The 22,758-nt window shown below is 37.4% G+C and overlaps 1 protein-coding gene across 5 annotated transcripts in view; it reads left to right on the forward strand.

The window, feature by feature from the left end:
• Nucleotides 1-22,758, forward strand: part of RNF17 (ring finger protein 17) — a 131,152-nt gene that overhangs the window by 97,376 nt on the left and 11,018 nt on the right. For 4 of the 5 annotated variants that reach the window (XM_063618822.1, XM_063618823.1, XM_055243993.2 and 1 more), the window contains 9 exons: nt 2,714-2,816; nt 3,827-3,942; nt 6,220-6,509; nt 11,645-11,808; nt 13,943-14,062; nt 16,027-16,107; nt 18,152-18,277; nt 19,673-19,732; nt 22,502-22,618. In XM_063618822.1, coding sequence (XP_063474892.1) covers nt 2,714-2,816; nt 3,827-3,942; nt 6,220-6,509; nt 11,645-11,808; nt 13,943-14,062; nt 16,027-16,107; nt 18,152-18,277; nt 19,673-19,732; nt 22,502-22,618 — 1,177 coding nt within the window. The remainder of the gene's footprint in view (nt 1-2,713; nt 2,817-3,826; nt 3,943-6,219; nt 6,510-11,644; nt 11,809-13,942; nt 14,063-16,026; nt 16,108-18,151; nt 18,278-19,672; nt 19,733-22,501; nt 22,619-22,758) is intronic. The other variant, XM_063618825.1, reaches the window with a different exon arrangement.

Below are 22,758 nucleotides of genomic sequence, written 5' to 3' on the forward strand. Positions count from 1 at the left end.
ATCACGCCCGGCCTAAAAATTGATATTATAATAGGATAGCTTCTTTTTTTTAAATTTGTTTTATTCCCTAAAGATCCTTCTTCTGATAGGATACCTTCTTCTTAATGACCCATTTCTCTAATCTTACAGGCACCTCTTCCTATTGTCTGTGATCACTGATGGTGACAAGGGACACTGTAAATCTTTTAAGTGCCCTGGAATGGAAATCTCAGCTAACATACTATATAAATCCTATCTTAGTTTTCACTTTGACATTAAATAGTTCAGTCAGAATAATTGAACAGAATTATATCAGTCCCTTAATTGTACCTAACAGTACAGAGAATGTGTTTGTGTACATACTTTAAATGGTATCTTATGGACTGGAATGGAATACCATTATCATTTTAAAAGCCTAATAATAGCTAACCTTTAAGAACTTCTGGAACCTGCATTAATTGTCTTAAAGACACTATTTCACTTAATCCTAACAACAAACCTTCAAGATATAAATACTATTTATAGGTAAGGAAATTGAATAAGAGGTTAAGTACTTTATTATCTGGATAAAATATCTGCTGACTGTTGAGTTAGGATTATAAACACGGTCTGAACCCAGAACCGGAACTCTAACCACTCTGTTTTACTGTCATTTTAAGAAATTCCTTTTAATAGATTGTTCTTAGGGTGATAAAATAGATATTACACTCAGTTTACCCTTTTACCATTCTTAAGTGTACAGTTCTATGACATTAAGAAAATTCATGGCCAAACGCGGTGGCCCATGCCTGTAAACCCAGCACTTTGGGAGGCTGAGGCAGGCAGATCACTTGAGGTCAGGAGTTCAAGACCAGCCTGGCCAACATGGTGAAACTTCATCTCTACTAAAAATACAAAAATTAGCCGGGTGTGGTGGCAGGCACCTGTCATCCCAGCTACTTGGGAGGCTGAGGTAGGGAGAATTGCTTGAACCTAGGAGGCAGAAGTTGCAGTGAGCCAAGATTGTGCCACTGCACCCCAGCCTGGGCGACACAGTGAGACTCTGTCTCAAAAAAAAATAATAATAATAACAAAAAAATCACGTTGTTGTATAGCATTTACCACCATTTCATCTCAAGAACTTTTTCATCTTCTGTAACTGAAATTCTATACTCATATATTTTTAAATGTTAAATTAATATTTATATCCATAATAAATCAATGGATAACCTTGATGTTACATTGACTTATATTTATATACCATCATAATAAATAAACCATAACTGGTTCCAAGAGTTCCTAACAATTTAAGCTTCTTAGCACATAAGAACTCTCTCTAGGCTTTACAATAAGTAGTATAGCACATTTACGAAATCCTGTTTGGCCAAGTTATGTGCCCAGTTGATTTGGTTAGTTCACCCATATAAGCCATGTTACTGTGAAAAGATTGACCTGGCGAAGCTGAGTGTGGTGGCATACACCTTTAGCCCCAGCTACTCAGGAGACCAAGATGGGAGGATCCGTTGAGCCCATGAGTTCAAGGCTAGCCTGGGCAACATAATGAGGCCCTGTCTCTTAAAAAAATTGACCAGAATTAATTGTTTACCCAGTTAATGGGCTAGCTCAATGAAACTCTGGAACTAGAAACCATATTTAGAGAGCCTATAGAGCCTGCATTATGTTATCTGTAATCTCTTCTGTGTTACTAATTCTTTATTCTTGGGGATAGATTTGCTGGTTAGAGACATTGCAAGCTTGTCCAACCCACAGCCCACGGGCCACATGCAGCCCAGGATGGCTTTGAATGCAGCCCAACACGAATTTGTAAACTTTCTTAGAAACATTATGAAATTTTTTTGAGTTTTTTGTTTTGTTTTGTTTTTAGCTCATCAGCTACATTAGTGTATTTTATGTGTGGCCCAAAACAATTCTTCCAGTGTGGCCCAGGGAAGCCAAAAGATTGGACACCTCTGCAGTCACTCAGTTTCAACTCTGCAAACTAAAATGAATGATGAAATTGGATACTCTGCATTTCATTTATCTGTCAAATATTTACTGAGCATTTTTTTAAACTATTCATTACTGTCTGACAGTATTTGCTGAACATTTAGGCTATGGTACTGCTAAATTTTCGTCATTTAAAACTGTATTACCACATCTATCAGATAATGTAAAAAATTTTGTTGAATCAGTAATTAAAATTTCTGGTATTTCTATTATTTATGGGTAGCAATTCAAGTTAGATTTGAAATCCAAAGAACTTCCAAAAATGGGCAGTGGAATCATCATTACAAGGAGACTTTTTTTCTTTCTAATTAAATATTTCTAGAATGGCTTCTATGTGACAGGCACTGTACTAGTCATTAGGGAATATGATGATGCACATAATACATCATCATTCCTGTTCTCTTGGAGTTTACAGTCTAGTTGACATATATGAAATGTATATAATGACTTAAAAAGTATTTAAAATATACCTGTTTGTTTACAGGTCCTCAATGTAGCTGCAGAAAAGATACACATAAATAAGTTAATATGTAATATGGGCCCTCAGTAAAATAGAGGGATGAAAAAAGGATAGGAAAATGAGGGAAAAAATTGTAAAAATAATACGAATCCATATTTAAATTGTTTTTTTACTACATATACTTGGTTCAAACTATGAATGTATATGTGTGTGAATATAGTGGTTTTTGTATATTTCAATATTGTATGCTATTTTTATAAAACAAGTTGCCAATGTTTTCTGTTGTAGACCAGCTGGTGGGAGTGACAAGTGGACAGCCACAGCTTGTGACTGTCTTTCATTGTACCTGACTGGAGCTGTAGCAACTATAATCTTACAGGTGGATAGTGAGGTAACAAGTTACAAGAGATATGTGCTGATGATCTCATTAATGTTTCCATCAATTCCATTTATTTTCTTTCTTATAGAGAAAATAGCAGCCAACTATTTGGATTTTGTTACAAATTTTGTTGGTTTTATTTCAAAGTATAAGAGGCATATATCTTTTCAGACCACTTCAAAAATATTCTTTGCTTTCTTTTTTTTTAATTTAAATGTTTTGTTACATTGAATAGAATTTTATAATTCATTTTATTACTATTTATGTGCTTTCTCCAGTTTTATACCTTTTTCCATATGAAGCAGAATGTATGTTTTGTAGTTCTTTTGCTTTTTGTAGGAGAAAAAAGGCACACCTTGGAAAATATATTTTGATTCTCTAATTTACAGAGAATGCAAAAGAATAAAGAAACTTGTTAACTGATGTTGTATTCCTCACTTCCCAACTCCCCATTCTGTGACTGGAAAAAAAAGTTTCCAGTTTGATTTTTTTTTTCTTTAATTTCACCTTGACATTGAGGTTTTCCTGATGCATTTCACAAAATAACTCTCTGTTCCACTCTCTTCCATGCTGTTTGCTTTTTTTGAGATGGAATTTTGCTCTTGTGGCCCAGGCTGGAGTGCAATGGTGCAATCTTGGCTCACTGCCATCTCGGACTCCCAGGTTCAAGAGCTTCTCCTGCCTCAGCCTCCTGAGTAGCTGGGACTACAGGCATGCGCCACCACACCTGGCTAATTTTGTATTTTCAGTAAAGACGGGGTTTCTCCATGTTGGTCAGGCTGATCTCAAACTCCCAACCTCAAGTGATCCGCCCACTTCTGCCTCTCAAAGTGCTGGGATTAAAGGCGTGAGCCACCGCACTCGGCCCAGTGCTATATTTTGATGTGTTTAGATCTCAAAATAACGACTCAGTTGGCAGTATTTCTTGCTTAGAGAAATGTAGAAGAACTGCCTGTGAAATGTACATTGTTTATATGGAGATTTCATTTTGGTGTTTCATATTTACTCTTAAATCACTGCAGGAAAACCACACAACATGGCCATTACCTGTGAAAATTTTCTGCAGAGATGAAAAAGGAGAGCGTGTTGATGTTTCTAAATATTTGATTAAAAAGGGTTTGGCTTTGAGAGAAAGGAGGTATAGACTTTTTAAAAAAATTTTGACATCAGTTTGTGATGGATGCCTCTTAGTTGCGTGTGAAATCTTCTTACGTGTGCTTTCAAGTCTGAATTGCATCTTGTTTGCTCTTAAAGATTTATAAACTGACCCTGAGGAGCCAGCTCAGAAATAGATTCCTTCAGAATTGCTCATTTCATTTTTCAGGCATGTCAGTTCTTGCACACTTAAGCCCCTTTACTGACATACTTGCTTTTGTAATTTCCCCTCTCCTTTGACATTTACACTGTAAACCAAAGAAAAGGAGAACAATATAGTGGATAACAGATCTGAGCCCTTTGGTATCCTTTGCTTAGACATAAATGTTTAGGTTTTATTTTAGAAATTCTGGTAGGTGTATACCTACTAGATATATTTATATGAAATGTAAATGTATTTTTATGAAACAGGATGAGTGGCAAATAAGTAATTGAACAGTATTTACATTTAAAGATCCTTTTGGGTTCTATGCTTGGAGTTTAAGCACCTTTGGTCCAGGGACAGGATCAGGATATGGTTGTGGCCCTAGCTTAATCTTTTCTCTCTCTCTCTCTTTTTTTTTTTTTTCTTGAGACGGAGTCTGGCTCTGTCACCCAGGCTGGAGTGCAGTGGCGCAATCTCGGCTCACTGCAAGCTCCACCTCCCGGGTTCACACCATTCTCCTGCCTCAGCCTCCTGAGTAGCTGGGACTACAGGCGGCTGCCAACTTGCCTGGCTAATTTTTTGTATTTTTAGTAGAGACGGGGTTTCACCGTGTTAGCCAGGATGGCCTCGACCTCCTGACTTCGTGATCTGCCCACCTCGGCCCCCCAAAGTGCTGGGATTACAGGTGTGAGCCACCATGCCCGGCCTCTTTTCTCTCTCTTTCTAGAGATATAGAGGTATGCTGGAATTGGAGACACAAGTCCCAAGTAGCCACTTTGTACCATACATGGCCAGATCTCCGTAGATGTGTTTGCCTTAACTTATATCTTACCTTCTTCAGAACAGGGATCCCAGTCCTGATGAAATGGAAAGAGAATTAGAAGTCAGAAAGAAAGTGGGACATGAGGCTAGATACGGGAGATGCGGCCTGGATTGCCCGGGCTTTGGCATACAGATAATTGCTTTGCCTTTAGGCTAAAGCAATTCCTTGATAGAAGAAATGTTAGAATGGAAAATGCTAGGCAAGTTAATACTACTGACATTGTCTGCTACCAGTTGTAATGTTCTTTACTGCTTTTACAGACTAAAACTACTAGCTATCTTAAGGCAGCAGTGGGTTGGGGTACTAGCAGGGTATTTGAGGAATTATGTGGCTTTTTCATAAATGCTTTATTTCCATTGATTGATTGATTGATTGACACCGAGTCTCATTCTGTTGCCCAGGCTTGAGTGCAGTGCTGTGATCTCAGCTCACTGCAATCTCTGGCTCCTGGGTTCAAGTGATTCTCGCACCTCAGCCTCCCAGGTAGCTGGGATTACAGGCAGGTGCCACCATGCCTGGCTAATTTTTCTATTTGTAGGAGAGACAGGGTTTCACCATGTTGGCCAGGCTGGTCTCAAACTTCTGACCTCAGGTGATCTTCCCGCCTCAGTCTCCCAAAGTGCTGGGATTATAGGCGTGAGCCACCATGCCCGGCACTTATTTCCTTTTAAAAGTACAGGAGATGAGAAGAAATAGAAACTTGCTATAATTCTGCTAAAACACAATCAATATTAATATTTCTTTCTGAGATTTTATTTTTTTATACAATAGGGATACGTATTTTTTTAATTAGAAGGGAATGATATAAAGTAGAAAAACTGAGTAAATATAGCATATTACCACTTAGGTAACATATGAATATGGTATATTCATATATACGAATAGTACCTTATTGTTTTTTAAGAGACTCATGTTTTCTTTGTATTTATGGATGCTAATAGCTTGCCAGATGTCTGTTCTATGTGTGGACTAAATTGAAATCATCTTAAAGGTGTTGTATCTTCTAGTAACATTGAATTCATTGTACAATACTTGAGATATACATATGAAATTTTAAGAGAGCATAGTCTGTATAGAAATTTAAAACATTTACTTAAATTTTTATTGCTTTTTCTCATCAGTCTCATAATTTAAAGTAGTTTTAATTTTAAGTTATGCTAACTTTTATGTAACAAATTAGAGCAAATATTTTCTTTCAATTTCATGTATATCTGAAGGATTCTTTTTATGTTGTTTTACCCAGAATTTTATATTTGCTCATGTTTAGATGTGTTCTTTTTTGGATGTTACAGAATTAATAAATTAGATAACAGCCATTCATTATCTGAGAAGTCTCTGGAAGTCCCCCTGGAACAGGAAGATTCAGTAGTTACTAACTGTATCAAAACTAACTTTGACCCTGACAAGAAAACTGCTGACATAATCAGTGAACGGAAAGTGTCTGAATTTCAGGAGAAAATTCTAGAACCAAGAACCACTAGAGGGTATAAACCACCAGCTATTCCTAACATGAAAGCATTTGAGGCAACAGTCAGCTGTGTTGGTGATGATGGAACTATATTTGTAGTACCTAAACTATCAGGTGAGACCTTCTATGTTATGTAAGCTCTAGTTCTCTAGTAAGAATGACAGGGATTGAAATACTTCGGGCAACCTCTTTGAACGTTATTTTCACAAGGTTGTTAGGAGGATTAAATGATTTCACACAATGCATGCAAAGTGCTTTTAATAATGCCTAACATAAAAATCATTTAGGCCGGGCGCGGTGGCTCACGCTTGTAATCCCAGCACTTTGGGAGGCCGAGGAGGGAGGATCATGAGGTCAGGAGATCGAGACCACGGTGAAACCCCGTCTCTACTAAAAATACAAAAAAATTAGCCGGGCGTGGTGGCAGGCGCCTGTAGTCCCAGCTACTCAGAGAGGCTGAGGCAGGAGAATGGCATGAACCCAGGAGGCGGAGCTTGCAGTGAGCCGAGATTGCGCCACTGCACTCCAGCCTGGGCGACAGAGTGAGACTCCGTCTCAAAAACAAAAACAAAAAGATCATTTAATGCAGTTTTTCATTATTCTAAGATAGCAATGTTATATAATTATAATTATGTGAGTGCTATTCTCAGTGTAAGAAGAAAGGAATTTGGAATTTCCATTTCCACTATTATTGCAGATGAACATCTCTCCCAAATAAGTCAGATCAGATGCCAATTTTGTTTTTAATGAACATTTACTGAGTTGGCATGAAAGTAAAGAACATACCAAGCTCCAAAACAAAGTGAAATCACACACTGGGAGGTAAGCATGTGCCAAAGAAGGCAATCACTCTAGAGTTGCTTCATAACTATAGAATCTTGAGCAACTTGGATAACTACACAAAGTTAAAGAAAAAGGAAATAAAGGTCCAGGCCCCTTTACTCAAAGTGGGAAATCTAATAGGAATTCCTCACGTGAAGATGAGTACCCAAAGGATGACTCCCACAATGGATCAATGTGCTGATCACATTAAAAACCACTAAAAGTAGAGTTCAAATGAATTTTTTAAAGTTACTGTAAAATGTTATTAATGTGAAAGAGTATAAAATGTATTATTTAAATAACAACATTAAGTAGCCACATACACATTGCCCACGATAAGAAGCAGCATCGCCAGAACCTAAGCAGACTTGTGTTGCCCCACTTGATCACGTCTCCTGTTTTGCCACCCAAGATATAGCCACTTTTCTGAATTTGCTAATTATCATTTCCTGTGTGCGTCACCAAACAAATTTTTTAGGTTTTCCATCTTTCAAACTTTATGTAACCAGAACCAAAATGTACATATTCTTTTGTGACTTTTCATCAAACTGTTCGAGATTTGTCCACCTTGATGCATTTCACTATATTTCATTCATTTTTTAAATGAATTAATAGCATTCCATGAATGATTATATCTCCGTATCTGTTCTATTGATAGACACGTGTGTTTCTAGATTTTCTGTGATTACAAAAAATCCTACTAGGAACATTCTTGTACCTGTGTCTTGTTAACACACAAGCAGAATTTTTCTAGGACACATAATCTAGTGAACAGAATTGGTAATCATTGGCCAGGCACGGTGGCTCATGCCTGTCATCCCAGCACTTTGGGAGGCCGAGGTGGGTGGATCTCGAGGTCAGGAGTTTGAGACCAGCCTGGCCAACATGGTGAAACCCCATCTCTACTAAAAATACAAAAATTAGTTGGACATGGTGGCATGAGCCTGTAATCCCAGCTACTCAGGAGGCTGAGGCAGGAGAATCATTTGAACCTGGGAGGCAGAGATTGCCGTGAGCCCAGATCGTGCCACTGCTTTCCAGCCTGGACAGTAGAGTGAGTAAGACTCCATTAAAAAAAAATTGGTGGATCATTTCTAGGTAATGTCAAATTGTTTTTCAAAGTTGTTTATAACAGTTTACACTCATCACTACCAGTGCATAAAGCGTCTCATTACCCCACATCCTTGCTAACACTTAATAAGGTCAGATTAAGTTCTACCTATCCTAGTGGATGTGAAATTGTCTCTCACTATGGCTTTAATTAGCATTTCCTTGACTTCTTATGGGGTAAACATCATTTCTTCTATTTGAGTCGTTTGTATTTCTGTGTTTTTGGAATGCCTGTCCATGTCTTCGCTCACTTTCCATTAAGTCATTGCCTTCTGATTCATAGTTCTTAATATATCCTGAACACTTATCCCTTCTTGGTTTTATGTGTTCCAGATATCTTCTCTCAGCTTCTTACTTGTCTTTTCAGTGTCTTTTGGGAGTTTCTGGATGAACAGAAGGTCTTAATGTAATTTTATCAATCTTCTTTGTTTTTTGGTTTTGTACCTCATTTTAAATCCTTTCTTGGGCCAGGTGCAGTGGCTCATGCCTGTAATCCCAGCACTTTTGAGAGGCCTAGGTGGGTGGATCACAAGGTCAGGAGTTTCAGACCAGCCTGGCCAATGTGGTGAAACCCCATCTCTACTAAAAATACAAAAATTAGCTGGGCGTGGTGGCGGGCACCTGTAGTCCCAGCTACTCAGGAGGCTGAGGCAGAAGAACCGCTTGAACCCGGGAGGCAGAGGTTGCCGTGAGCCAAGACTGCACCACTGCACTCCAGCCTGGGTGACAGAGCAAGAATCCGTCTCAGAAAAAAAAAAAAAATCTTTTCTTACTCTGATGTCAGAAAGCTATTTTATTATATGATCTTGTAAAAAAATGTTTATAGTTTTGTTTTTTACATAAAGTCTTTAAGCTATCCTGGAATTTATTTTTCAGTAGGTAAGAAGAAGAGATCCAATTTTTTTTTATAGGTTTAGTTAGTAGTCCCAGCTCATCTGCTTATACGCCACACATTCCCCACTGATCTGCAATGCTAACTTTGTCAAAGATTAAGGTTCCATATATGCATGAGTTGTTTCTGAGCTTTCTGTTCTGTGTTAGTGCTATTTATCCCTACACCAATACAGTTTTTTTCCTGAATATGGCATATACTACTTTTAGTGTGTATACAAGTTACTTTGTTGTGTATCCTATAACGCTTGAAATCCATTAGATTTCTTGGTTTTCTTTAGGTACGTCTTGGCTTCTTAAATCGTGTGTTTTATTCACTGTACCCTATTGTTTCTGTGGGAGACACTGTGTTCAAAGTGTTGCAAGGTCACAAAGCAAAGCCAAAGTTAGGCTAGAGATGAGGAAAGGTAACTTTTTTGAGAAACACTCCAAACCCCATGGCTTTGGAAATATAGATAGATGTGGACAGGGTAAAAATACTGGTAGACCTTTTTAGAGTTAGGAACTTTAGGGAGGTAGGCATAGATAAGACAAAGGGGTTCAGCCTGACTGGAAGAATAGAAGTAATGAAGTTTGGTAAGAATAAGGGAGTTAGGTATATGATGAAGTAGTTGGGTTTTTAGCATCATGTTACATGAGGGCTGCCACTCAGGATTTTACTCTTTCCTCCATGATTTCAATATTTTTGTGCATCTGTAAACCTTGGGATCCTTGAGAATATGAAAATCCTGGAGCCCCATTTTTTGTACACCTGAGAGTGGCAATGACACATGTGGTTGGCAGAATTTAGAACTTACAGAGGCCACCAGTGATTATGTAGACATCCTCAGTACTCTCCCAGCATGGAAGAGAACAACATGAAACCAGCTTCTATAGGCTGCTAAAATGACTCTTAGATCAGAACTAGCATAAATTAACCTGCTTTCCACCATTGTGTCTCCCTTATTTTCCTCACCTTGGGACTAAGATGCTGGGGGTGTGGGTGGAGGGTTTCCAAGTTTGTAAGACCTGTCACTTACACAAGTTTGGAGGCTCTCTATGAAAAAAGAATACAGGCTGGGTGCGGTGGCTCACGCCTGTAATCTCAGCACTTTAGGTCAAGGCAGGAAGATTGCTTAAGCCCAGGAGTTCGCGACCAGGCTGGGCAACGTGGTGAGACCCCATCGCAACAAAACATGCAAAAATTAGTTGGGCATGGTGGTGCATGCCTGGGTCTCAGCTATTCAGGAAACTGAGGCAGGAGGATTGCTTGAGCCCAGGAGGTCAAGGCTGTAGTGAGCTGTGTTCATGCCACTGAACTCCAGCCTGGGCAACAGAGTAAGACCCTGTCTCATTTTCTAAAAATAAAATAAATACAGAAGTTTATATTTCTTGAGAATGAGAAAAGAAATCATAACAAATAACTGGAGCTTTAGGAACCTTTGAGAATATTCAGGTCCCTCATGAGATCTTTAGGCTTATGTGCAAATGCTGCAAGTGCTTCCTGACTATAACCTGGGCCCATCAGAATAGTCAATAACTCTAGCACTCGTAGGGCTTAGTGTCATTAGCTTGTAATTAGTACCTATGGATAAGGGTATGGTAGCTATGAATTTGAAATTTTTCTCTCGTTTGTTGATCTCCTAAATATATTTTTTAATTTGAAAGACAGAATGAAATCGGTACAATTGGCTGTTCTAGAAAAAATAACATTTGAGACCTGTAGTAATAATACTTAACCCAGAAACTTTGCTTGACATGTATAAATAGTCATTGTTCAAACTAGTAGCCTGTTATCTGCCAGGCAGTGTGCTGGATGCTTTACATTTAATCCTCCTGCAGCACTTGATGATACTGACAGGTACTGTTATTCCCAGAAGATGCTGTTACACCCAGAATAGGTAGTGGTATTATGGAAGGATAAACTGAGGCTTATTGGAGGTAAGGGAACTACCCAAGATCACACAACTAAAGCAGTAAGATGGGGATGGTAACTGACTCCAGAGCTTGCCTTCTATGATATCAGTTATGGATATATATATATATATATACTGTGGAAATAATGGGCCAATTAGCAATAAAAGCAAAATTGAAATTTTAATTTATATTCCCATCATCATACTGTAAGCATCAAGTAGTATATAACCTGTGTTCTGTTTTACTTAGGGCTGTCAAACTGGCCCTATTTTGAATAGGTAGTACTTTCATATTAGGCTAGCTGCTATGTGTCCAGAGCTCCTTATGATGTTTGTACTTTCAAAATATAATCAAAGATCATAATATTGTTTATATGCTATTACTAATATGTTTTAAAACACACAGATTTTTATGAAAGTTCTGTTTTGGGGACTGGTTTTTAATTATACTGCTGAAGAAATGGAGTTATTAAATTGACAAATGATAGGGAATTTTCCTTAATACTTTCTATCTTTAATACTTTTTTTCAGAATTTGAGCTAATAAAAATGACAAATGAAATTCAAAGTAATTTAAAATGCCTTGGTCTTTTGGAGCCTTATTTCTGGAAAAAAGGAGAAGCATGTGCAATAAGAGGATCCGATACTCTGTGGTATCGCGGCAAGGTGATGGAAGTTGTAGGTGGCGCCGTCAGAGTGAGTCTGATATCCTTTTGTGACTATTCTAAAGCTAAATGCTATAGCATTAAATTGTCTTGTGCATTTGAACACAAGAAAGTTGGATTAAAACATCTTTTGATGAAAATTGTGTAGGAAGATCGGTTATATTATACTTTTATTTGTAATAATTTTTCGTTTTATTTGCAAATATATTTAGTAACCTGAATAAGCAAAAAGTACGGATTTGATTATTGGTTAATGGATAGACCACTTAGTTGTAATTGGTAGCCCTGTTTCCACACATAGTGTTAAGTAAAACAGTATGTTTTCCAGTGTGTTAAATATCTCGCTAGCAGATTTGTTTATGGCCCTATTAGTTTTTCAGGATAACGACTAATTTACCTTTCCAGAATAATGAGATAACTAACACTCAGGTTTCATTCAAAATCTTCAAAAATAGCTACATCCTTTGAAATATATATATATATAAAATATAGATGAAAATACCTCTAATACATTGTATTTACTAAGTAAAGCAATGAAATTGATGAAGTACTTCATCATGTATTCAGCACTTGAAAACTTTAGTTTTAATTAGGGGTGAGGGGAGAAAAACTTAAGTGAAAAAGTCTTTTGTTTCCACCTGGACAGGAGTTTATTTTCTGTTTGATGATGATAACTAATGATTACATAGCACTTCAGATTTTTTAGCTTCCTTCACATCTATGCATTTATATTTTATAATTTGTTTACAATTATCCTAGACATAGATTATTATTCCCATTTTACTAATAAGAAAATTGAGATTTAGGTTCAGTGACCTGCCAGGGTCACTGGGTAGTAATGCTAGAGTTAATATCCAAGCATCTGATTCCTAAACTTCTGATTCTAAGTCTTACGCTTTTTCTATTGAACTACAAATTTTTAGTGGTTTTCATAGAAGTAAAATAGTTTCAAATTTGGGGTGAGTACTTAAACATCTGGATAGTTATAGGGGTTATCTGAGCAACTTGAATGTATGTGCAAAGTGACATACATTCACCTAAACATACATTCGAGTTGCTCAGATAACCCCTGACCTTTTTTTCTTTACAAAGGTAAAATGAAATTCAGTGTTCATCAGGTTATCATACTTCATGAACTTTACATGTGTAGAATCAAATAAGATGGTGAACTTTTATAGAAATTCTCATGCTGTCCAAATACCTGTTTATTTTGACTTCCTTAAAAGAACTTTGATAGTTTAATCATCACCTTTTATTTTTTTCATGTGGTCACTTTACATTTTTAGTATACACAATGGATTTTTCATTTCTTAACCTGGTATCTTTCAAAGTTTATCCTGTGATTCACATTAAGAAATAAATGTCTCGTGAAACCATATCCTAATTATCTGTGAGGTATTCAGACATTTTTTGTTTAATTCTATTTTATTTTTTAATGGTAGTTGCCAAGCAAATCCAATTAAACAGTGATATGTTCATTTCATTATGTTGGGACAGAAGAAATAATTTATTGGCATTCCTTATTAAGACAGTTTAGAAATTGAATTATCAAAATTAAAGCATTTCAAAAAGGGATCGCTCTTGAGGAATTTGTAAATCCAATAAAACCCAGTTTTTTTCAAAAAAAAAAAATCTGATGGGTTACGTGTAAGAAAACCTTTTTACAATGAGGTTTGATACACTATCGGATGAGGGAATAAATACAGTATTGCTTTTTTTCCTGGAAATTTTTGAAATCCAGATTTTAAACTTTGCAGATGTCTTTTTTTTTTTTTTTTTTTTTTTGAAACAAGTTCTTCCTCTGTCACCAGGCTTGGAGTGCAGTGGCACAGTCACAGCTCATTGCAGCCTTGACCTCCCGGGCTTAGGCAGTCCTCCCACCTCAGCATCCTGAGTAGCCGGTACTACAGGCGCATACCACCACAGCCAGCTAATTTTTATATTTTTGTTAGAGATGGGGTCTTGCCATGCTCCCAAGGCTGGTCTCAAACTCCTGGGCTCAAACAATCCACCCATCTCTGCCTCCCAAAGTGCTGGGATTATAGGCATGAGCCACCAAGCCCGGCCTGTCTTTTTTCTTTTTTTTTCAAATAACAGGAAATTCCTTTTGTCCCTTAGCTTTTAATAATAAATTTTAACTATAAATTGTATTTGTCCTGTTTCAGGTACAATATTTAGATCATGGATTCACTGAAAAGATTCCGCAGTGCCATCTTTACCCTATTTTGCTGTATCCTGATATACCCCAGTTTTGTATTCCTTGTCAGCTCCATAATACCACACCTGTGAGTACATAATAATTTGTGGAATGATTAATTTTAAACATTAGTTTTTATTAATAATTTTTTAGAAATACTTAGAATGTAAAATGAAATTTCAGTTGCAACAAAAAAGTAATAAAACACCAACAAATAAGTTACTAAGACAGCTAAACAGCCTTTATGAAGACAGTTACAAAATTATACTCAAAGCTGTAAAACATCTGAATAAATGAAGAGATGCTCATAAGTGGGAAGGTATAAGATTGCAAAAGTTTATTTCTTTATCAAATGAAATTACAACAAACTTGAAGCTGGAGATCAGATAAAAGAGTATCTTATTCTGTCTTGCTGCATAACAAATTAAGCTGAGACTTAGTGGTCTAAAACAACAATAAACTTTCATTATCTCATACAGTTTCTGTGGTTCAGAGAGTAGGAGTGGCTTAGCTGGGTTGTTTTGACAAGGGGTCTGTATTAGTCCATTTTCACACTGCTATAAAGATACTACCTAAGACTGGGTAATTTATGAAGAAAAGAGGGTTAATCGACTCACAGTTCTCCATGGTTGAAGAGGCATTAGGAAACTTACAGTTGTGGTGGAAGGTGAAGGAGAAGCACATACCTTCCTCACAAGGTTGCAGGAGAAAAAGAGATTGAAGGGGAACTGCCAAACACTTTCAAAACCATCAGCCCTTGTGAGGACTCACAATCAGCATGGGAGAAACTGCCCCATGACCCAGTAACCTCCCACCTGGTTCCTCTCTCAACACATGGGGATTACAATTCAAGATAAGATTTGGGTGGGGACACAGCCAAATCATATCATGGTCCCTTGTGATACTGCCGTCAAGATGTCCACCATAAGTGTAGTCACCTGAAGGATCAACTGGGGACAGAGGGTCTGCTTCAGATGGTTGACTCACATTGCTTTGGCAGGAAGCCTCACTTCCTCACCATGTGAACCTCTCAACGCATAAAAACTAACAATCACTATTCCTTAATGAATACATATTGCAGGCCTTGTACAAGCACTGCATTGGCATATTGGGCTTTTTTAAAAAGTCTTGGCCGGGTGCGGTGGCTCACGCCTGTAATCCCAGCACTTTGGGAGGCCGAGGTGGGCGGATCACGAGGTCAGCAGATGGAGACCATCCTGGCTGATATGGTGAAACCCCGTCTCTACTAAAAATATAAAAAATTAGCCGGGCATGGTGGCGGGTGCCTGTAGTCCCAGCTACTCGGGAGGCTGAGGCAGGAGAATGGCGTGAACCCAGGAGGCGGAACTTGCAGTGAGCCAAGATTGTGCCACTGCACTCTAGTCTGGGTAACAGAGCAAGACTCCGTCTCAAAAAAATAAATAAATAAATAAAATAAAATAAAAAAAGTCTTAAATGTAATGTTTTTAAATGTAGGGCGTGTGTGTGTGTTTTCTCACGTCTGGCTGAACAGGTTTATTTATTTATTTATTTATTTTTTTCTTTTTTTGAGACGGAGTCTCGCTGTCGCCCAGGCTGGAGTGCAGTGGCGCGATCTCGGCTCACTGCAAGCTCCGCCTCCCAGGTTCATGCCATTCTCCTGCCTCAGCCTCTCCAAGTAGCTGGGACTACAGGCGCCCGCCACCACGCCCGGCTATTTTTTATTTTTATTTTTACTAGAGACGGGGTTTCACCGTGTTAGCCAGGATGGTCTCGATCTCCTGACCTCGTGATCCGCCCGCCTCGGCCTCCCAAACTGCCGGGATTACAAGCGTGAGCCACTGCGCCTGGCCGAACAGGTTTATATTTTTAAAGCATAAAATGAGTACTCAAATTATTCATTTTTAAAGATTATTTTTATCATGTACCTGTGATATTCTCTGAGAACTGCTTGTGTATTTTATACTACTGTCTGATATTATTTGTTTATGGCTACTTTTGTGTATCTTAATTTGCTTCCTGCTCTGATTTTATGAAAGCAAAAAAGAATCTGAGTTTATTAATCTCAAATAGGTTGGGAATGTCTGGCAACCAGATGCAATAGAAGTTCTTCAACAACTGCTTTCAAAGAGAGAGGTGGACATTCACATTATGGTAATTTAAAGTATATATAGTTGGTATAAATTATTTGCCATCAAATATAATTAACATAATTTGAGGGATATTTTTGTTGATAAGCAATGGTATATACCTTCTTATGTGAATTGCTTGTTAGCATAAAAGAAACTACCAGTTTGGTTCCTAGGCTTGCTTTAAATAAGCCTGATTTTGAACAAGTTCCTGAGAACTTTCATAACCATTAAAGTCACTCATTTGAAAGATTCTTTATTAACAGCTTGTTTTGTTACACAGAGCAGTATTAAATTTTTGGACATGTTTATAATTATATGTAGCAGTTTCCAAGATGGTGCTGAACACTCAGTACTGTCTCAGGTCCAGGTAATTCAGGGAGTCTATCATGATCTGTGTCCTCAAAGCCCTTATCTGGTTAGTGAAACAAGGCAAAAACCTAAAACATTTGCACCACAAAGTAACATGCCAAGAGCTAAGTGACTGGTAAAAAGAGCAAATGTAATAGGAATTTAGAGATGGTGAGAATCAAGGTAGCCCTTGTAATGTTCTCCTGACTGGGGAAATGAAATGCACAAAGGTACAGAGAGACATTTTAGGGAAATGTTTGACTTGAATAGTGGAGGTTTTGCGAGTAGTAGTGGTAGTGAATAACATTCAGGAGAGGTAGGGGCCAGTTGGTGGGGTTGGTAGGGAGAGCCTGAGTGGAGGTTTCTGAGCAGTGAGGTATTAAGATCAACCTGCAGCTGCTATGTTTGCAGGGCCCAAGTGGGAAGATATATGGTAAGTAAAGTATTTCTATATTAAAGGATGATGATAGAGTGATAAAAACCTAAAGGAGGCACACACTCACTTACATAAGAAAGTGGCTTTTGTTAGTACTAAGAGTCCCTCCCTAGTTACGTAGTCTCCGTGGCAAATCACTGAAATATGGTAGAAATTGAAATTTTTAGTTTGTCTAGACAGCTTTCATTGCTTCTTTGCTTAATTGACACAGAAGAACAGGTTGTGGTATAGCAAAGGCTGCCAGGTGTCTCAGAGACCATGAACGTGCATGCCACACAACCCAACTGACAGCAGGCCTTGCCCAGACTCACTCCTCTGCCTCATACACAAAGGGAGATGCTGACCAAGGGCCTCTTAGGTGCTAGCCTCTGCTCTAGGCCCGGAAACACAGCTGGGGGCTGAGCAGTAAGAAATCCCTGCCTTTCTAGAGCTTCCATTTCAGTGGTGGGAAAGAGAAAATAAACTATGAGGAATATTAGATTAGGTAAGAGAGAGGCTGATAGGAATGGCATGGCCAGGGAGGAGGTTCCACTTTAAACATGCATCTGGGAAGACGTCACTACAAAGGTAACATGAGTCAACACCTTAAAATGGTTAGAGGACAGACCACGCGGGTGCAGGGAGAAGAGTGCTGAGGGAGGGGACTGCATTGGCAGAAGAGTGAATGGTAAGAAGAGATAGGACAAGATCTGCTGGGAGGCAGCAACAGTAATTCAGTGAGGAGCAGTAAAACAGTGAGGAGCAGTGAGTTTGGACAAAGGTGGGATCAGTGGAAATGAAGAGAACTGCTGTGGGTCAGCTTATCGGTTAGGGACACATTCAGTACACAATAACTGTAAGTGAACTTTATTCAGAGTTTTTAAGTTACCATGATTCCTGCTTTTAGACTGTTTCGAGTCCCACCAATTTTGGATTTTTAAATGAAACTTTATTTCTTCACCTCTGAACATAACCTTTTCTTTCTCTTTCTACGTAGTATAATTTATTAGTGTCATCTAAAGGTGATGTATTTGGGAATTGGAATTATATATAACTAGTTATTTTGTGGTAAATAACTAGAAAACTATGAACTTGAAAGTGTATATTACATAAACCAAAGTAGTAGAATTACTCCCTTATAGTGTGTCAAAATACCAGGAAGAGAATTCTATGAAATGAGTCACTAGCCAAACTGTCTAGTTAATACTAGGATTCTCAGAAGCTAATTTTGATATTTACTGACTATAAAAATGTCATCAAGTGGAGTTTATTTTTATAATTATATTTATTGAACTTTAAATAGGAATTACCTAAAAATCCATGGGAGAAATTGTCTATTCACCTCTATTTTGATGGAATGTCACTTTCTTATTTTATGGCATACTATAAATACTGTACTTCTGAACATACTGAGGAGATGTTGAAAGAAGTAAGTGAACTATTTTTCTATAAAAATCTAAAGTGTAGAAAAGTCTAGTTAAAATGTCACATTTTGTCTTACACTATGTCTTAAATATGATTCTACATATCTGATCCATTAAGAGAATCTAGAGGATTTACACCTTTTTGCTGAGAAAGATAAATAGGCTGTGTCATGCATTATAAATGTCCTGTAAAAGACTTTAATTACATTAAGATTTCGGGCGGATCACGAGGTCAGGAGATCGAGACCACGGTGAAACCCCGTCTCTACTAAAAATACAAAAAATTAGCCGGGCGCGGTGGCGGGCGCCTGTAGTCCCAGCTACTCGGAGAGGCTGAGGCAGGAGAATGGCGTGAACCCGGGAGGCGGAGCTTGCAGTGAGCCGAGATCGCGCCACTGCACTCTAGCCTGGGCGACAGAGCGAGACTCCGTCTCAAAAAAAAAAAAAAAAAAAAAAGATTCAATTAATGTTTCTGTACCTTCAAACCTAGTGCGATGCCCATGCTATTCAGTGTTGTTTGAATGTAGGTATGCACATTCTAAAATCTTTATACAATTCAGTACCAGCAGAGGGCTCTTGCTCCAGATAAAATATTTTTTCCTTTTACTTGACACAAAAGCCGTGTATTACAAAATTTCTCTCATTTGCCTTCTCACGGGAAACCCAGAGTCACATTTTAAGCTTAGCTTCCATAAGTAGCTCATTCCTTGCCTGGTGCTTCTGTGGTTTAGTACTTTAAAAAATATAGCCTGTTACAAGATATGGTTTCACATTTCAAGCTGCTATAAATCTTTTATAGGAATAGATTATGCATCATTATATTTTATATCACAAGATATTTTTATTTCTAGAGTTGCAGTCTACTTGTTAGACTTTTTAATATTCATTTTAGTGATAGTACACAACCAAACATTGTTCTATGGATAAAGAAAACTACTTTATTCTCTCAAATAGAAATCGTGCTATATAACTTTGTACCTGTAATCCTCCCTGCCAGCTTTTTCTTTAAAGCAGAGGTGTGGTTGTTGTGGGTGAGTGGGGGTGTGTGTGTGTGTGTAAAAGAAGTTACGTCTGTTATTAAACAGGTTTTATAAAGATTACTTAGTCTTTCTGTTCTAGTTGTACTATTCACTGTGAACATTTTAAAGGGCAAGGTAAGAGCTCCCACTCTTATAATAAATGAATTAGCTTTGACATGTGTTAACATACATTTGAGATTTCTTGTTGTTGAAAACTTATGGTGAGATTATTTAGAACATTAGATTTTCCTGTAATTGATCTGAAATAAATAAATGAATACCAACAAGGAAATGCACCCAGTTTTTGTGGGGATGAAATATGGAAAGTACCTTAAAACAATATAGCTAAAGCTGATTTTACTCAATACCATATTATTTCAGAAACCAAGATCAGATCATGATAAAAAGTATGAAGAGGAACAATGGAAAATAAGGTTTGACGTAAGTAACAATCCAAGTATTTTGGAAACTTTGGACACTTCATTAATACAAAGGATCTGATACAGGACAGAAAGCTCTCTTTTATAACAGTTTTATTGAGTTATTTATATATCATAGAATTTACCTATTGAATATACAGTTCAGTGTTGTTTAATATTGTTCACTGTTTTGTAACCATCACCACTATCTATTTCCAGAACATTTCATCACCCCCAAAAGAAGCCCTGTACCAGCAGCAGTCATTCTGCATTCTTCCTTCCCTAGCTTCATGACAGCCACTTCTGCCCCTATGGATTTGCTTATCCTGTACATGTCATATAAATGGAATCATACACTATGTGGTCCTTTGTCGCTGGCTTTTCACTTAGCATAACATTTTCAAGGTTCATACATGTTGTGTATATCAGTGCTTCACTTCTTTTTGTTGCTGAATAAAATTCCATTGTATGGATATATTTTGTTTACCCATTCATCTGTTGATAGACACATGGGTTGTTTCCACCTTACGGTGATTGCGAATAATGCTGCTGTCTGATCAGGTACAAGTTTTTATGTAGACATATGTTTTCCCTTCTTTAGAGTATACACCTAGTAGTGGAATTACTGAGTCTATGGTAACTATGTTTAACATTCTAAAGATCTCCAAGACTGTTTCTCAAAGTGGCAGCATCATTTTACATGTATGCCAGTAGTGTGTGTGCAAGGATCCCATTTTTTCCACCTCCTCACCAGATTACTACTTGTAATCTGTTTTTCTAGCCATTTTAGGATAGGCATGAAGTGGCATATCACTGTAGACTTGATATGCTTGTCCTGGTGATTAGTATTGTTGAGCATCTTTTCATGTGCCTATTGGATATATATATATATATTGAGAAATCCCTTCAAATCTACTCCCCATTTTTATTTGAGTTATTTATCTTTTTATTGTTGAGCTATAACAGTTCTTTATGCATGCAAGTACCTTATCAAATATATGATTGCAAATATTTTCTTTTATTCTGTGGGTTGTCTTTTCACATTAATGGATTTGAGAGCGTCTCGCTATATTGCCCAGGCTGGTCTTGAACTCCGGGGCTCAAGCAGCCCTCTTGGGTTTTTGCAGAGTAGCTGGAACTAAAGGCATGGACCACCACACCCAGCTTTCTTTTCACTTTTTTGATAGTGTCCTTTTAAGTATCAAAGTTTTTAATTTTTTTTTATTATACTTTAGGTTTTAGGGTACATGTGCACAATGTGCAGGTTTGTTACATATGTATCCATGTGCCATGTTGATTTCCTGCACCCATTAACTCGTCATTTAGCATTAGGTATATCTCCTAATGCTGTCCCTCCCCCCTCCCCCAACCCCACAACAGTCCCCGGAGTGTGATGTTCCCCTTCCTGTGTCCATGAGTTCTCATTGTTCAATTCCCACCTATGAGTGAGAAGATGCGGTGTTTGGTTTTTTGTCCTTGCAATAGTTTACTGAGAATGATGTTTTCCAGTTTCATTCATGTCCCTACAAAGGACATGAACTCATCATTTTTTATGGCTGCATAGTATTCCATGGTGTATATGTGCCACATTTTCTTAAACCAGTCTATTGTTGTTGGACATTTGGGTTGGTTCCAGCTCTTTGCTATTGTGAATAGTGCCGCAATAAACATACGTGTGCATGTGTCTTTATAGCAGCATGATTTATAGTCCTTTGGGTATATACCCAGTAATGGGATGGCTGGGTCAAATGGTATTTCTAGTTCGAGATCCCTGAGGAATCGCCACACTGACTTCCACAATGGTTGAACTAGTTTACAGTCCCACCAACAGTGTAAAAGTGTTCCTATTTCTCCACAGTTTTTAATTTTGGTGAAGTCCAATTTATCTGTTTTTTTTCTTTTGTCACTTGGACTTTTTGGTGCAGGAAGAGTTTTAGTACGTAAACCTTTGTAATTTATGAAAATAACATAACCTTATTGTAAATTGCCTATTACTTACTTAAGTTCAACGAATTTCAACAGTGGCTGATCACTTTTTGCTGAATTTTCCTAGGTTCAAACTTTTTTTTTGTTTTGTCTACCAGTTTGAAATGTTAAATAGTAATAAATTAACCTACAAATTTGAATATGATGCTTTTTACTTAAGATAATTACCATATTCTTGAAGAATAAGAACTTTTTATAAAGATATTGCTTGTATTTGCAGAAAAACATGCACCACATTTTTATACACATTTGCTTTTAACAATTACTACTAGGTGCTGTGATCTTCCTGGGAATCACGTAACTGTATAGTATTCCTTTGCTTTCACAGGGCTGAAGAGAAAGCACACCTTCTTGATGATTTTAACTTAAATTTTCTTTTAGCATTTCATGTATTATTTTAGTTTTTATTAGAAAGTACTTATTCTTAAATACTGCAAAAATGTATAAAAGGAAAAAGGATCTGTTCCTCATTCTGCACCTCAAACACCCCAGCCCTCATTAGTGGCAGTTACTATTGACTATTATTCTAGAATTGTATGTATATGTGTAGATAATATGTACATCAATAAACATTCATGCATTTTTTTGCACAAAACACTTTTTAAAATTAGAGGACAAAAGAATACTAAAGATCTTTGATTATCACATTTTGGTCCTACTGTAACAAAATCATTTTATGGTATTCAGTATTTAAGAGAGCTTGCTTTCTGCTAATTGAAAAGTAAATTGGCACCGTCATGAATTTTTATAATGTAATAGATTTTTGTCCTTATTCTGAAATTTGAATTTTTCTGTGGTGTCTTAGGAATTGCTTTCGGCTGAAACAGACACTCCTCTTTTACCACCGTATTTGTCTTCATCTCTGCCTTCCCCAGGAGAACTCTATGCTGTTCAAGTTAAGCACATTGTCTCACCTAATGAAGTATGTGATCTAAATGATTAGTTGGTGATTAACAACATAACAAACTGTCTTGGTCTTAAACACTAGAAGTGACTCTTCACTTCTCTATCTTCCTGATTTCAAATGTTGCAAATTCGTGACCTCTAGTTTGCCCCACCCTA

Source organism: Symphalangus syndactylus, chromosome 15 (genome assembly GCF_028878055.3).
Source record: "Symphalangus syndactylus isolate Jambi chromosome 15, NHGRI_mSymSyn1-v2.1_pri, whole genome shotgun sequence".
Taxonomy (NCBI): domain Eukaryota; kingdom Metazoa; phylum Chordata; class Mammalia; order Primates; family Hylobatidae; genus Symphalangus; species Symphalangus syndactylus.